At 41.9% G+C, this 18,215-nt stretch overlaps 1 protein-coding gene across 1 annotated transcript; it reads right to left on the bottom strand.

Annotated features, from left to right (window-relative positions):
* Positions 1 to 7,777: 7,777 nt before the first annotated feature.
* Positions 7,778 to 16,782, bottom strand: LOC306760267 (pannexin-1-like; the record flags this gene model as incomplete). The annotated part of the gene is made up of 8 exons (XM_079246067.1): positions 16,682 to 16,782; positions 15,139 to 15,338; positions 14,932 to 15,047; positions 13,155 to 13,342; positions 10,444 to 10,722; positions 10,078 to 10,300; positions 7,832 to 7,962; positions 7,778 to 7,781 (listed from the first exon to the last, which is right to left on the bottom strand). The coding sequence occupies exons 2-8, from the start codon at positions 15,317 to 15,319 to the stop codon at positions 7,778 to 7,780; spliced, it is 1,122 nt and encodes a 373-aa protein (XP_079102193.1). The 5' UTR covers positions 15,320 to 15,338; positions 16,682 to 16,782.
* Positions 16,783 to 18,215: the final 1,433 nt, after the last annotated feature.

Here is an 18,215-nt window from a genome sequence, read left to right on the forward strand (position 1 = left end):
TCCCAGCATGCTAGCAGCGTAATTATCCGTCTGCAGCACAAATTTAACTTTACAGGATATAAAACGTCAGAACCATTCTATTTGTATCGAAATTAACTGTTTATATTTATAAGATACCGCTTCCATTATTTTTTATTCCAAATGTACTCACTAGAGAGTGTTGTCCGCAGCTCGGTCCTCCTGTCAGAGGAAGGAGAGGGAACGCCTGACCACGCGCGTTTCATCGCGCGACACTTCAACATTAAATCCAACTTTTAGTTCGTTGGACAAAAATGTGAAACTGCACCAAAAAAAAACAAAATAAAAAAACAAAAAACAAAATAAAGTACCTTTGATACGTAATAAAACATCTGTATGGGTTTTAGTTTTTACCCTGTAGACATTAAAGTGATTAATGCTGCTGCTTTATACCAGGATGAAAGAAGCTAGTAGCAACAATCTCCTTTTGCTTTTTGTTGTGTTGGAATATAAAACGAATGTATCTCATCTGTTAACGAATAAAAATTACATAGATGCACTAATGTCCCCCTTAACGTTTACCCACAATGGTTGGTTTCTCCCAGGCAGCATCGTGCCCTAGTATGGAGACTTCATGCTTTCAATTAGTTGTCGTCTGCAGCCCCTGCAGCAACACATCACTCCTACATGCATTTAAAACACAGAACGAATAGTTTACTGGAACATAGAAAAAATATTCGGGAACAAAGATAGAAAAAGGGTGGGGGGGACATTAATTCTGGATTTACATCAATCTGTTCTGAGGAGCATTTCACCTTGTTTTTCTACACCTTACCAAGTTAAACATCTCTATTTGGTTCTCTTGTGGTGTTTTGTGTGAGGATTTGTTGATTTTTAGTCAATAAAACCTTTTAACTCAACGGAGTGGGATCTGTGAAAGTGAATTATAATTTAGAAAGAATGCATTTGAGTTAAGAAGGTAAAAAGACTTGAATCATGACATTTTACCCTGTAAATATATGAATGCCTTTTATGTCGAGTTGCCTTTTAGTTTATAAAACAAACATTCTTTATATTGATAGATTTTATTCAATAACCTTTGTGGCATTATCAGCCAGGTGAACAAACCTTCACCAATCACCTCCAGCTCTTCTGCAGCAGGAAATGGACTCTATGTTAGATGTCCATGATGCTGCGCGTAACACGATGGATAACATTGTCGTCCTTGTTGTTATGAACATCAAATGCCTCAGACTCCATCTCAGAAGATGAAAGACTGAGCAGCCAAAACAAATAAAATGCATCCTTCAGCTCTTTGTCTCAACCTTGGTGTTACTTGATGTAATAAATGCATCCTACATGAATAAAACCTGATTCTTACAGGATATGTTATTTCCTCCTCCAATGGCTGCCAAGATTCATTCATGCTGCAGAAATTCAGAGATTTAAAATATTTTGGATTTTCTTGCTAAACTCTCAAAGCACTGATGAAACTGTACGATGCAGAATGACTATTATTTACATTAAACTTGTATTGTGCTTTGTAAACAAATAAACATTATGTTTAGAGTTAAGTGAACATCCTGCAGATTCTTCATGTGATGATCAGCTCATTTAATTCCAGCTGAAGTCAGAAATGTTTGTTTCATTATCTATACTAATCTCGAACATTAAAACCAACTATTTATTTTGGCTGCAAAACTCTGCAGCAGATTAACAACTACTCATACTGTCACAACCAGATGAATATATAAACACAGTGGACTCTCAAGTAAAAGGAGGGTTTATTTAACAATTTATTAAGACAAACAGGATGGGTCCATGAAGGCAACAAACTGGTAAATCATCCAGTTGTTTTGATTGATCTGGACATGAACTGTTCAGGAGTTTGCCTGGAGAGATGAGACTTGCATATAATGGTAGTGATGGAGGGGCCACTGGTTGTCCTCAACAGGAGGTGTAGAAGGTGCAGGCCGGGCGGATGTCTAAGGTTTCTGTTCTACAGTGGATACCGGCTGAAGTTGGGTCATGTGAAGGAGGCCAGTCTGAATCCAGATGAATGAGTCCGTCTTGAACACGAGGGACACTGGATAAACACAGAAACAGTCCTGTTACTCAGATGAAAAACCTTCAACCAGAGGCTGCATGAAATAGCCTGGTTTCCACACAGAAGCAGCAGAGAATGTGATGGACACTGGGAGCACCAAGCTGGAGATTAAAAGGAACTCTGATGAGACTCTGCAGTATCAGCTGGGGTGCCTGGACAGCTCAAACCCAGACTTCATCCCAGGATGATCACCCAGTCTGCCCTTCCCAACCTAGACTCAGTGTCATGATGTGTGTCCTGGTCCTTCCTTGTTTCTTGTTTAGCCTTTGTTCATGTTCATTAGATTCATCTGGTCTCATTAGTTCATTCACCTCACCTGTGTCTTGTTTTGTCCCTGTGTGTTCATACCCTTAGTTTTCTGTTTTCCTGTGCAGGTTCATTGTGTTTAGTTTGCCCTCTGTGTCCCAGGTCTCCTGTGTTCCTGCATTTACAAATAAAAACCTGTTTAATTCTGCATCTCCGGCTCTGGCTGCTCTCCGTTTGGGTCCACACCTCTCAGCACTCCTCACGACACTCAGGGGATGAAAAACCCAAAGACAACAGTGCGGGACTGTGACACACATGGAGCGCATGGTATTTAAACTAAAGTTCAATCAGATGAGAATAATTCAGGTTTTCCACAAGTTTCTGTCCATCTGTCCTGGAAAGTATTATTGGAGGACAACTTACATGTCAGTACAGCAGAGTAATTACTTCCTCATCTAGTGATAAGGTTTTAATTGTAAGTAGCAGCCAATAAACTAAGGACTATTTCTCTGCCAAACAAGACTGTTTTGGAGGGCAATTCTTCGCATATGTGGGGCTTCATGTGTTAGTGGGATGGTGGAACTTGACATTATTATTGTGCAGAAAATGTTTAGGATCCCCTGCTCTATTCAATGCCTGCTATTCTGTTCAAGGGATAATTTTATGATGACTATTTGGTCTTATGCATACATTTAATCACCCTATGCACTCTGTCCTACTGGTTATCATGAGTTTTTCTGATGCTTTTTGCTTTGTAAATCATTGTTTTAAATGTATATGTATATCAAGTATGAACTAGGTGAATGATGTCTGGGACAAACCAAGCTAGTCTTCGGCTTGTAACTGGGAAGTTGGGAGTTCGATTCCAGGCTTCCCCTGACTATGTGCCGAAGTGTCCTTGGGCAAGACACTGAACCCTAAGTTGCCCCCCGATGTGCCTGTCGTGGTATTAGCATGTATGTAAGTCGCTTTGGATAAAAGCATCCGCTAAATGACTGTAGAATAGAATAGCCTTCATTAGACATTTAATAAAATGAGATTTACTCAAAATGTCAGACAGCATTAAGAGAAGTAGTGCGTATTATTTACAATTCAGATTAAAAGTTAAAGCCTTGGGTTGGTAATGTTGGGGAGCTGGCAAGATGTGAAAGTGGCCTCCTGTCTTGGCTCCCACCCCTCTGGTTTTTCTCCTTATGTGTGGCTATGAGGTATGCGCTGCGGGAGGGGGAGGAGGGGAGCCGGGAGAAGAAACTTAGGAAATATAAGAAATGAACATGTTCAGTTCGGCCCGAATGTTTTGATTGGTCAGAGTTTTATAGATTTACAGTAAACTGAAGGGTCTAACTATGGTTCTTATTATTCATGATTACAAAATGTACAGACTACTATCAGGATGAGGAACCACCTCCCCCAAAGGACAATGACAGTGTCACCGTCATTACTGTGACAAGGTCATGTTTTATGAATGTGGCCATTGTCTAAGACATTCAGATATTTTCCAAGCGCGCACAGTCCCCCATCATCAGATATTATGCAGTTAAGATTCCCACATTTGGGGGAATTTGCAAAGATCAGAACAGCCCAGGTGTAATGACTGAGCCTCGCCTTGGGAGAGCCACCTTCATGAGCATAGTATCACCCCCGCCAGGAAAGTATAAAGAAAAATTGTATATCAATCACCCACATACCTTGTTATGTCATGGTGTTAATTGTCTATAAACTAAATAAACAGGAGGCTACAGCTTATTACACGTGATTTCGGAACAGAAGTATATTTAGACAGAAACTGCTTTTAAGTAAACAAAAACACAATAAATAGTAATAATAAATAAATACCATAGACCGTTTATATAGGTCTATGATACATCACCTCCGTTTCCCATCATGCAATGCTGTTTACATATCAGAGGAGCAAACGGAAAAGAAACCTTTTTTAATCCCTAAAAAAAAACACAAAACCTAAACATCGAGTTACTCAAAAAAAAAGCTACATAAATCATGCGAACAACAGTTTGTTGTTGTTGTTTATACATTTGAAGAAAAGAACAAAAAAAAAAACAAATTAATAATTTTTCCCGCTCACGGTAAAAATCGCGTCCGGTTTCTTCTTTTACAGTTGGAGTGAAACAACGTCCTCAGACTGCTACTGCCCCCTTTCGTTGCGGAGGAAGAACAACACTCAGTGACTTATTTCCTCCTTGTGGAACCAACAGCAAAGTAAGAAAACTTTTGATAAATATTGTACAAATAATAGTGATGTGCAAAAAGCTAAAGTCTAAAGAACACTGACAACAATAAACCGTGACAGCACAATTTTGATGCATATGAGGTATAATAGAAGTTGCAGAGCCTGATTTAAATTAAATTGTGTTCATTTTTTGTAGTTAAAAATACAAAAACTTTCACACAACATTTAATTGTCCAAGTGTGGCAGCCAGCTTACACATTACAAATGTAAATTAAACCAAAAAAGTGTTCATTTCCACATACAATAAATACAGACTGCAAATATATGCATGTGTAACATTTATTTTCAGTTTGTACCAGTCTGTGCTAAATGAATCTGGAGTTTAGTAAACATGCGTTCAGGCCAAAGTAGATTTAGTCCTACATGAATGCTGTAATGTGTGAAAACTGCATTTATGTGATTCAGTCTTTAAAAAAAATCTGCTTCTCATTTCTTGAGCTTGATAGTGAAACAAAGTTTTGGCCGTCCATCCATCTCTACAAACACACACAAGACATGACGTAACTGTACACCCAACATCTTTATTTTTACAAAAACAGGCAGCCAGCAAACATGAAACTAAGCACCACTGCAAATGTCTTTACAAGCTGCACAAAAGGACACCAAATAAGAATGTGCATGCCGTATGAAATAAATGATACAACAAACACTTTCCTAAAAGACACTGATGCAGCACAAAGAGAAGACTGTGCCACTGAAATCTCAGTGTAAATGCTGCAAATAGTTTTTCTGATGGTTCCCTGAGATTCATCAAGAATCAAGTTCTGAGAAATGAAAACAATCCAAAAATATTCACAAAAGCTGAAGGCACCAGCTGGTTGTCATCTACGCATCTACGCAGTCGTTAGCCCTTTGCATGTCCAGATAAAACTTGTTGGCAAACACATACGTTTGTAAAACATTAGGAATTGAAAATCATAAAAAATTTCTTTTTAAAACAGAGAAAAGTTGCACTGAGAATAAAGGAAACAACTATCTACATGCATCACTAACTATAAACAAACAACTGATCTACACAGGAAAAACACAGCATGAAAGTCAGTTTTCTCTGTTATTTCTCAAAATAATGGTTAAAATAATGTGAGAACATCAAGTACCGAATACCCAAGCTGACGCAGGAACCTTCATCTGCTCGTGGTTTTACTACCAAACCGCATCATGACTGGAGTGGCGTCGTGCTGAAATGTGACTGACAACCTCATGAATAATACAATCTCCCACAAAAAATGTGCAAAAACTACATGACTGCATTTTCACACCACAAATTGAATCTAACATTAAAATCGTCAGGTTTTATTGTCAATTTCAGCTTTTCTCTTCCTTAATTCGCAGGTATGATTATTCTGCAGCAACCCCCTGCTCATGCTTCAATCTCTCCACCCCAAGTATTTATCTGGTTTCGGCAGCAAGCAAGTTGTCTCACAAATATCCCCCAAAGTGTAATCAGGCCTGGAATAAACAGAACTTTAATAACAGAACAATTAGTGTCTTATCGCGTTCTTTTGCTAATTTTGCCCCTGAGTCATAAAGAAGAGTTTAACTGTTGTGTGTTTCTTTATGTGTTAAGTTTTTATGCAGCGGATTTTACTCCTCGCAGGAGTCGAGACAGACAGCAGATAAGTGAATTACAGCTGGACAGAACGACTGACGCAGTCGACCTCACAGGCAGTGTGTAGACTTTCAGAGTTTCTCCATTTCATTTATATTACAGCTGGTCCAGACCTGAACACCAGCTGCTGTCATGGATCAGAAGGCAGCAGGGGTCCAGTCCGATCCCTGACAAGAGAAAAGACAAAACACGGACCCCTGACAGCTGTGTAAACGCATTTCACATCACAACGCTGAGATGATTTGTTATTTTCTTCAGTTCGTCTGAAGAAACGTCCTTATTTCTTCCAGGATTCAGACAGCCGAACTGCTACATCTTTTACCTTTTTATGCATTTTAATGTTCATAAAAACCTGCAATGCATCATCCTTCCATCATCCAATGCTCGCGTCCTCGTCAACTCACAAACAAGAGTCAGTCTGATGTGGATGAATCCACAACACAAGACAAAGCAAGACATCCATCTGGTCGCGGAGGGGACGAAGTTTGGCTCCACTGCAGCCAATCACATCGCTCGCTGCCGAAGAGCCCCGCCCTCTGAGGCTCTGCTGCCTTTAGCTTCGCTGCTTCCCGGCAGCAGCGGACTGAGCTCTGAAAAAAAAGGCGTTATATTAATCGTTATTACCTGAAAATAAGTTTACAAGCTAAAAAGATTCGATGTGGAGGTTTGTGGAGGTAAGCCGGATGGTTTCATTCAGGATGCTTCTTTCCAGTGTGGTCAAATCTGCTGCTCCTCATCTAAATATATATATTTAATATGTTGAATTTTAATGAACAATGTGCAAAACATTAATCTTTTCATTTACTTGTTGTCACGGGGTCCTCTGCTGTTCCCAATAAGATGGCGCAGTCGTGACTTCGTTTGAGGTGTTTTTTATTCGTTCCCGGACGATCCACCAACATGCAGTAATATATACAGTGACCAATATGTACACTATGTACAACTATTTACACCGATTCCACTAGTAAACCTCTCCAGCTCCAATAACACACGACTTGCTACTCTCCAATCTCGACTCCTCACTCTCCACACAGACAACTCCAAAATGCGCGTCTTATGAATCCCAAGCCCTGCCCACCAGGAACTCCCTAACTATCACAAAGTACAGGTTTCTCCTAACTCCCCACATTAATACATACACACCAAAATCTAGATACATTGGTAAACCCCGTACCTTTCCCACAATTGAAACATACAGAACACAAAGCATAATATTCTGGCGCCTTGCCACGTTCAGTGGGGCACCGGATGGTGACGTCACTGCGCATTTCGTGGCTATTTAGACATCGCACACCCATTGATCCCGTTTACTCGTTCATTCCCAGCAGACATGATCGACACTCAGGTAAGTGACCCTCCTGTACCCATCACTGTGACGAGGTGGCCTTGTCACACTTGTGCACCTTTTATCTAAAAATGTTTCTGATTTCACAACTTCAGGCTCTTCTGCTGTCGCTCCTGAAGCGCACAAAGACTCGATGCTCTGACACGAATATCTACAAAACATCTTAAAACAACAGAGACGCTTTAGATCCATTTCTCACCTTTCATCTCTACTTCCACCTTCGTTTCATTTCGGGTAGCAGAGTTTGGCCGTTTGACGCCGTTCTTATCTGCTCCCTCATTGGCTGCTGCGTCAACGTTCATTATCACTTGATCCGGCTTCCCCTCAGCGGCCGTGACTTTAGTCCCATCCACGCCGTCCATCTTCACCAGGCAGAGAGTCTGCAGCAGACCCATGGCGTCAAAGTTTTCTTCAGAGCATTCGCCTCGTCTCCTCAACAGCTCCAACACCTGCCGGCAGACAACAGGCAGAGTTACTGACAGGAAGAGGATGGTTGGAAAAAGGGAGAGGAAGGTTGGAAAGAGGGAGTCACTAAAGGCAGAATCCATCTATGCTTGTTTTAATTGCTTGGTTTCCATCTGAAGCTCATGAAGCTCGTCTCCTCCTTCAAACGGATTCCAGCAAAATATTTTCGATGGATGTTTAAAGCAACACTATGAACCATGAAATCGGTCTTTCCGATTCATTTTGATGATCCAATGACGTTTATTATGCACATTCCTGGAGTCATTGTTGCTCGGCAGCATCCTGAAGCTGAGAAAACACACTTCACATGGCTTTTTCCAGCTCAGAGCATCAGTTGCAGCAACATTCTGCTTTACGGCACCGCGTTACGCCTGCAGCTGGATGTCAACATGCACGCCGTGGCTGAAGCAGCAAAGAAACACAGGAAGACATGATCAGAGTCAGAGAGGGAAAGAAAGAGAAAGTGGCAGCAAGAGAGAAGATAAAAGTCAACATTGAGCCATGGTCAGCAGGCTCCAAAGTCCAGCAGCAGAGCTTTAACCCTGAAAACACAACCGTCTTTACTGCATGTAATCTCAGCCAGCATACAGAATTTATTTCTCAGTAACGCCGGGTAACCGGGTCTTTTCTCATCTGCAGATCACTCTCTTAGGAGAAAAAAAATACTGACATTGAAGCAAACACACAACAGAAACTGGTTACATCCTTCTAAACTGGTTTAATGCTTTGATTCAGCCTCTCCTCACAGAAGCAACTCACAGAGGAACATCATATGTGTTTTGTTCAGACAGAGAACTTTCTCTTCACTTGTTGATCTTTGGCTGCTCCTAATTGAACGCTACCATCGATTTAAGATCCCTGATTGGTCGAAAGTTTGACTGGAAGTGGCTTTGTCATCATTTATAGGTCAAAACAGACGTCTGTTTGCATCCAGCGATCTTGTTTATCACAGAGTCTCTAAATAAACTCTACATTCTGTGGATTATTAAACTTACAAAGATCACCTAGGAGGTAAATTATTGATCACAATTTACCTCCCAGTTACACACGAGCATTCCTGAGATTGTTGACAAGTGATGACACACGGAGGCGCCGGCTATCTAGCAAAGATTTAAAGTGTCTCTATGATGCACATTTCAGTCTAATTTATTTTATTTTTAAGTCCAGAAGGGTGAGAAAAAAATTAAGCATTTTTCACAAACCCCTTAATTTATTTTGTATTGATCTCAGATCAGCTTCTGCAGAAACAAGCGAACAGAGAAAGGCCCGCCCCATGTCCTGCAGGCTGCGTCTGATTGGTCCACTGCTAGGAGTAGTTATACCGAGCAGTGAAAGTGGGCGTGGCTTTCTTCTCGTGAACGTACACAACCTAGAGAAGATGACCAATCACCGAGTCTCTCTCCCGGGACGTCACTAAAATTTCTAAGTAGAAAAAACTCTCTAAAACCCAATCGTTTTTCCGTCACCATGGAAACCAAACGTAGAGTGTGCTGGAAAAATCAAACGTTGTGTTTAGGTGATAGAAAAACGGGACCACTCACATGTCCGATGAGTACTCCACACTATAACACTGTGGAAAGCTCAGAAAATTAGAAATAGCATCATAGAGCCGCTTTAAATGTTAAAAATTTGTGAACTGCTGTAGGAGGCGAGCACGGCTAGCGGAGGCGAGCACGGCTAGCGGAGGCTCACCTGGTGAAGTAAACTTAAACACACTTTAACAAACATCATCTCTTAGAAACAATAAAAGCACAGCAGCAGAAAAACAATGGTTACGGTGACGCACTTCATCTTTCATTTCCGTCGGTTTAAAATGAGGCTGAAGCCCGTCTCAGTCTGTTAAACGTTCGCTCTTTTGCTCATTTCTTTTTGTGGAGCTGAAATGGAGGATATCCAAACTGGGAAATGAAGTAGGGGGGCTATGCTGTTTGGTTTGTGGCTTTGATGGACACACAGTAAACACTCTGTTCCCATCGGGTGGAGGAAAGCTTCAGGTGCAGCCGGCCACCATGATGAGTTTTATGCCAACAATATATTTCATGTACACTGGAGTAAAGACCTGATTTTATATTCATGTCAACAACAAACACTAAACAAACCTTGATGTATTTGTAGGACTTCAGCTCGCTGATGTTCTCCTCCAGGAAGAGCAGGTACAGGGAGAGATCATCCCATTGGCCGCTGGGAGAGGGCAGGACGCTCACAGTGGGCAGCGACTGGTAGGTTTCCAGGAAGCGGGCGTATCCACGGCAGACGAAGGGGCGCAGGCTGGCATAGATGACCACTGGGATCAGTCCAACGAACACAACCAAGTTGACAAGACTGGGAAGAGAAATGCAGAAACGACCTCATACGTGATTCTTTTATGGCGCTTGTATTGTCTTAATATTATTATTTTAATAAATTCTGATGTCATTTACATGTCCCACACCGAACCCCTCTCCCAGTGTGTTTTGTAAAGATACCTCAGCAGCGAGAAGACTCCCACAGCGATGAGCTTGCACTGCACGTTTTCTGGGATGCTGACGTCAAATTTGAGCAGGCCGACCCGCAGCGGGCAGGCGAACTCGTCCGTGACGGACGCCAGGCGGAGGTAGTAGCCCAGGTAGATGCAGGCACACAGCAGGGTGACCAGAGTCAGGCTGCGGCACAGCAGGTAGTACAACAGCAGCATCCTGGAGCAGCGCTTGGTCATCAGAAACTTCTCCACTAGCGGATAGTTGAAACAGCCCTCAGTGGGGTCGCTGGCCACAGACAGAGGAAGAACCCATCGTTTTATTTTTTACTGTCACTCTAAACATGAAAAGCTTTCGCCACTAAAAATCCCAGGAACTGCTCTTCTCAATCCATACAGGCCACACAGAGCGAGCGCAGCAACCATAACGTTTAACATCAACCAGTAGTTTTAACAGCAGCTCAGAGTTTTACTGTAAAATCTGGTTCTGATTGTTCGCAGGCAGCAGATTTAACGCCTTTATCTCCGAGTCGGTCGAGTGGGTCGTGACCGAAAGAATGAGATCTCGCATCCAGGCGGCTGAAATGAGTTTCCTCCGCAGGGTGGCCAGGCTCTCCCATAGAGATAGGGTGAGGAGCTCGGTCATCTGGGAGGAGATCAGAGTAGAGCCGCTGCTCCTCCAAATCGAGAGGAACCAGATGAGGTGGCTCGGGCATCTGGTTAGGATGCCTCCTGGACCTCCCTGGTGAGGTGTTCCAGGCACGTCCCTCTGGGAAGAGACCGCGGGGAAGACCCAGGACACGCTGGAGGGATTATATCTCTCGGCTGGCCTGAACACCTTGGGATCCCCCCCGCAGAGTTGGCAAATGTGGCTGGGGAGAGGGAAGTCTGGGCTTCCCTGCTTAGCCTGCTGCCCCCGCGACCCGACCCGGGATAAGCGGCTGAAGATGAAGATCTCCGAGTCATCATGAGAAAGAGCCGAAAGGAGCTGAGATGAAGTCAGAACTTCCTGTAGGACTCAGTAAATATGTCTGGAGCAGAATCAGAACTTAAAAATGAACTAAATGAATGAAAAAAACTTCATTAATTCTCAAAGGGAAATTCAATATTGTAGTCTATAATTAATTTGAGGAGGTCTTGTTCCAGAGGCTGATTGCTGCTGGCAGGAATGATCTTCTGTATCTTTCAGTCTTGCATCGGACCTGAAGAAGCCTCTCACTGAACACACTTTGTTGTTTCATCACTGTGTTGTGGAGAGGGTGTGAAGAATCCTCCATCATCTTCATCAGCTTGTGCAGCATTCTTCTTTGGACAATCAGCTCCAGCGGCTCCAGAGTTACTCCAAGCACAGAAGCAGCTTTCTGGATCAGTTTGTTGATTCTCTTTAAGTCTCTGGTTCTGATGCTACTACCCCAGCAGATGCTGCAAAGCTGACTGGACTCTCCACAACAGACTTATAGAAGATATGCAACATATTGCTGCAGACGTTAAACCATCTCAGCTTCCTTAAGAAGTACAGTCTGCTCTGACCTTTCTTGTAGATGTAGTCAGTGTTGCATTTCCAGTCCAGTTTGTTGTCCAGCTGGACTTTAAGATACTTGTATTCCTCCACCACCTCCACCTCCTCTCCCAGGATGGAAACAGTGCTTTGTTTATTCTTATAAAAATCTGCCGATACAGAGTGAAAAACCTGACAAAAAGTGCAGAAGCATGAAAGGGCTTCCAGATGAATCGCAGTGTTTCATGGTGGACCAAATCACGCACAAATAAACGCGTTCTCCATCATCAGTCACCAAGTCATCCTTTTGGACTTGGAGGAATCCGAGTTGACGTCTGAACTGATGATGATAGGTGTTGATTTTCACATCTGATACTTTGATGTGTCTGCGAGCAGAACAGGTTTAAATGGCAGAAAGTTTGCTGAACATCAGTAGAAGTGTTCTCTGTGTGCAGGCGGAGGAAGCAGATCTTGCTGGGATATGTAGACATAAAGTCTAGAACTGGAATCCTCCAGTTATCAGGCTCATCTCCCAGTTTGTGTCCAGGAAGCGGAAACCCTTTCTAGGCTCAAAACTTTCCGTTTCGGTCAGATTGTATGCTGACGGCTGGCTCAGGTGACCCTCAGCCATCTTGTTAGATGTTCTCCTGAAGGCTCGGGTTTGTGGGACATATCCCATGATGCAATGCGCTCTTCCCTCCACTTCCCACTTCTTTTTCCCCTCCATGTAGAAATACATGATATTATTACTGTCATCAGTTTGTGTAGTTTTTCTTTCTCAGCAGGTGTTCCTGGCTCAGAGTCATGGTGCTGTTGACCCCTCTGTCCTGTCCTCTTCACCCCCCCACTGGTCGAGGCAGATGGTCATCTTTCTGCTTCTGCTGGAGGTTTTTCCAGCATGCTCTGGATCAAAAAGAGAATTCTCTGCAATCTGCTGGTTGTTTGTATGAACCCAGTCGCTGACGTGGATCATATGATGGATTATAACTGGACTGTGACTGGTTGGACTGGAAGATGTCTGTGAAGCACCTAGAGATGATTTTGTTGTGGATTTGCAAAGCAGGAAAAAAGCTGGATGGTGTGAATGAAAAGCAGGAAGCAGGATGACTGGGATAAAGTCACCAATCACCAGTTTACCAGGTGGTTCGTCGTACAGATAGAAAAGAGATTAAATGACGTTTAAAGCCTGATTCTGTTGCAGACATGACAGCGGGCGGACGTACCTGTCTGAGGTGAGCAGTCCCGAGGCAGTCATGCGTTTGGCCAGAGTGACAGCGCGGTTATAACACCGGTCCAACTCTTCCATGATGAAACCCAGATCCGACTGCAGGAGAGGAGCTGCAGAAAATCTCCAGAACAACGCCGGGGTGTACATCAGCACCGCCACCAACAGCAGGATGTAGGGAAAGAACTGAGGAGGACAGAGCGCACCGATCAACAAGTTCTTAGCAACTTTACAGATTAAACGTTGAACAGTCAGAGTTTCCATCAAAGCACGGAAGTTGCTGTTAGATAAAATATCACACATCCATTTTTATTTCTGAAGCAACTTTAACTGCTGAATGAGCAAAAGCCAACGGCGACCCGACACATTTTCATGCCGGTGAAACGATTCATGTCATCGATATCGTGGGAGAAAATGATTTGCATGGATGCTGCTGCACAGACGTGGAACCAAGAGCAGCTCTGTAATCTGGATTATATCATGACTGTAGGACATTTAAGTAGAATAATGGGAAGATGTACCTTCATCTGAAACGATTTAAAGCAACAAAAGCAGTGGTGTGTGCTACAACGTAAAACACAACGTGTCAGTAACTCGTCATGTGTGAAGCGTCGTCAACGTTTGTGGTAGATTCACAGTCCAGATGTTTTTCTTGTTGTTGTTGTGGATAATTGTCCTGTTAGAGAACAGCATGTTGTGTAATAAATAGAGACGTGGATCAGCTGCGCGTGTCCAGGTTTTAGGGGGATTTTAGTTTCATTCTGACATCAAACAAAAAACAGAAAATCTCTGGAAAAAGGAGAAAAGATCCCATTAATGTTCCCTGATGTTTCCAGGCGTCGGAGCAACGATATGCTTCCATCTCTGTTGTTGTTCTTCAGGGAAGGTCTTACTTATTTCATTCATTCATTCATTCATTCATCATCCTAACCACTTAGTCCAATTCAGGGTCACGGGGAAGCTGGAGCCTATCCAGTAGTCTTTGGGTGAAAGGCAGGGTACACCCTGGACAGCTCGCCAGTCCATCGCAGGACCTCGCTTGTTTCAGACAATAATAAACCACATTCTGTGTGTTAAACATTAATAATCCTCAGACCCGTGTGCGACCGCCGTCGTCCCAGAGTCTGAAATCCAGGAATCATTTTCACTTTCCTCAGTTCTGAACTGCTTGACTCTGTCAGAGTTTATTTTATTCCATCTTTTTCTTTCTATTTCTTTTCTATTTGAGTAAGAAGTTGTTTTTAAATCATTTTTCTTTTCCATCATATAAAAAAAATCCTTTTTCTCTTTAAAGTCTCATGTTGTCTGAAATACTTTTGATAAAATCCACATTTCCAAAGCTTTAATATCTGTATTCAAGTTTTATTTCCACTTTAAATGTCACAACTTTGTGAAAACTGTAATTAGGAAGGTAAAGAGTCACACCCAAAGTTACAAAATATGTTTTCTATCACGCCTGAAAATCACATAACTAAAGCTGCTAATGCGGAGCTGACACCGTCACCTCTCATAAGTGCAGACAGAAACAGATTGTACAACACCCAGGAAACATCTTTATTATTTAATAAAACTATTATGAAACTCTGTTATCTTCAGTAACAAACTCTGACATGTATTTGTTTATTGGTCTCAGCAAGTCGTTCATATTTCCAGCATCTCTCAGCAGGCTTGCTGCTCAGAGAAAGTAAAGCTTTTAACCATCAAACTAACGTTTAGTTCCACGTTTGAGAGGTTTCATCAGCCTCTGTATGCGTGTGTGAGTGTGTGTTTTTTACCTTATGCAGCCACAGAGGCAGATTGTGTGTGTGAACAGCGGCCCAGCAGTAGGAATCCACATAGCCACCTTGTTTCCAGGAGAAGTTTGTGGGAGAAAAACAGCTGATCTGAGTACCTGAAAAATAACAACAAACAACATCAGCATGTAACATAACAAGCAGATGTGTTTGTTGATCAGCGAGCCTCTTCATGTCGACTGAACTCACCAACTGAGACTTCTTGAGCGAAGGCCAGTGAGATGAGGAGGAGGGGCAGCCCCACTGCCACACAGGTCACCATCTTATCCACAGCCAGCTCCGTTCTCACGCTGCGGTACCGAGCCTGGTTTGGCTCCTTCAGCAGAAAGTCGCTGAACACGTACTCTGTAGCCACGTGGGCGATGGCCATCTCTAAGCGCTGCTCTGACCTGCACAGAAATCAACAGATAGCTGAGCTGAGCAGAGGAGAGGAGACCTTCAGACTCACAACAGCGGACCACAGGGAGCTCCAGGAAAGAAACAAACCAAAGCTGCACCTGCCTCACATCTCTGAACACATGAAAGACGTGGATCTGATGAGTCTCCAGATCAGCATCAGTCTGTCTTTCACGCCAGCAGACTTCTGACTGTGTGCATCTCTTTATGACTTCAGACCGATCATGATATTTTAACTGATAATTAATGTCGTGCAAATATTCAGAGTTACTGGGATGAATTACTGGGCTGTATATTGTTTAAATGAATGAAATGAAAAATACTTTATTAATCCCCAATATTGTAGTAGGTAATAATTAATATGAGGAGGTCTTGTTCTGGAGGCTGATGGCCTCTGGAATTGGGAATAATGGTGTCTCAGATTCCACAAAGGTATTTGGTATGAAATTTATCTGGTTTTAACAACATTACAGCAGCTAATCTAACACATGAATAAGGAAAAATTAAGAAAAAAATGAAAATCGGACACTTTTTGTGGTTTATTCCAGCTGTTTATAAGAAAATAGACAAAGTAAGAAGCATAACAGGCCTGATTTTACCACGTTCTGATGGATATTTCTGATATTCTTCTGTTATTTCTAGATAAAACTGATCTCATGAACTTGCCTGTGATCTTAGAGGCTTTCACACTTTGAAATGCAAGAAAACTCGATGTTCATCTGATAAAACTTCACTGTGAACGGAGGCAGCTGCAGAGTAAATGATCCCTCTGAAATGTTTCCTGTCATCACTGTCTGGAGCTGCAAACATCAACCCACTTCAATTTAACCAAAGTCAACAGCTGTAGTTTGTAGACTTGAGCTTTATTTAGTATAACAGAGGGGAGGAGGGGGCTTCAGGGGAAAACCTGACCCTGTGAATCATCAGTAAGCAGACATGAATCCTCAACATTTCTCTGGCTAAGTGGTAAAAACAAAATGAGGAGGTGAAACATGAATCCAGCCTGAAAACAACTCGTGACAGGAACATCTGCAACATCAACAGGCTCTTTGTTTACATCTTTATCGTGACATTTATTTCTCAGTGAGTTTTTAAGAAACTATTGTCAGCTATAAATATTTACTATATTCATTTTTAACTAACAACTCGCTTAAACAGAGACATGCGGATGATAAACAGGTTTTATTTCAGTTGTTTGGGATTGAAGAGGCGGATTTCACATTAAAACTTTTCTCTTTTGGATCAACAGCCTGAAGACTCAGAAACCACAGCTAGATCATTCATAACAATGTTATATGACACGTCTACTGCACGCGGATAAAAAGGTGAAACTTACCTACAGACCTGCTCGCGCCAAGAAGAATTAATTCATTAACCGATCATAGTTGTGATTTACAGCAGTTGTTTGGATTAATATAAAGATTTAAGTGATTCCCAGAACTGCAGGTCAACAATTTAGCAGCGAAGATGATGGAGAAATGGAACAAAAACAACTTTCGGAGAAGATCCTCTTCCTGTAAGACACAAAACTCCTTCCGCCCTTCTTAACCTGGTGGTGCGTTCAGGGACTTCCCAACAGCTTCAATTAAATTAAACACATGCTGCTGCCTTCATGTGCGCCTTGTTATTTAGCTCAACCAAAGGAGAACATAGATGAGCATTTGTTTGCCTTGTTTAGTTTTTAATATGATATATTTTAATTTAGCATTTTTAGATTAAATCGATTCTTTTTCAGTTCAATTTCTTCTCATTATATTTTTTAGCTTTTAATCAACTACTTTGTGGCCAATGCTAAAAGCTAACTCTGTTGTGACATTGAAACTGTAAAGAAAAAAAATCAGAAACATAAAATCATCAATAACATAAAAACTAAACCCATTTATAGATTGTGTATTTTTAAATATTTATTTGGGAAAGCAAAAGTGGATGACTACACTTTGTTATAATGTTGGTTTATATGTCACATGTGCTCCATGTGACATAATTTATATTAATCCTGATGCACAAATAAGAGTGGAATATTATTTCCATTTACTGGGCACATAACAGCTGATTTAATGCAATTTAAGAGTATTATTCTTATTCAACTAACTTCTCCGACTGTCCTCAAAGGCATCATCTTTCCAAGCACCGCTAATTAGTCTGTTTCACAATCTCATTTTAAAACTAAACAGGGATGAGGTCGGTGTAAATGTCAGTTTGTCCACATGTATTAAAACCTTTTTTTTTTTTTTTTTTTTTTTTTAATTTCGTTATAACATACGACGTGTGTGAATCTGAAGTCACTCGGTTTGCAGAGAAAACATCTGCAAAATAAAAACCAAAACCAAACTGAATTGTTGTGGATGTTGGTTTGTCGCAATGAATTCTGGGCATTCTTGCTCTGCCCTCTGTGGTCCTCCCAAACTTCTCTCAGCTGCATCAAGTTAAATACACCAACACAAGCGCGCCGGAAATATCATTATATTAACAAATAAAGTCGTAAAACTTATTTAACAAAACACATTCATGGAAATGAAAACCTGAGGGATCCACTCATCCAGTTTTTAACCACTTAGTCCTACAACCTAAAGGATGTGTGTTCAATATCAGTATCTTCTGATCCCATAAGTGTTAATTTGGGTTGCAGTTTGGAGTCACAGCAGGTAATTTCGTCCTCTTCGCTCCAAATTCTGGAGGTATTCTGAGATGATCCTGTCTGTGTGGGGGAGCGTTGTCATCCTGGATGATGGAGTTAGGACCCGATACTGGAGCTACGCGATGCAACTGGCTGTCGAATCTTATTCTAAAAAGTCTGTCCATCAGTAGATACCAATCAGGTGGGAGTCACACATCTGTGAGTGACACACACCTTGAATCTCAAAACAAGA

Source organism: Telmatherina bonti (assembly GCF_933228915.1).
Source record: "Telmatherina bonti genome assembly, chromosome: 9".
Lineage (NCBI taxonomy): Eukaryota > Metazoa > Chordata > Actinopteri > Atheriniformes > Telmatherinidae > Telmatherina > Telmatherina bonti.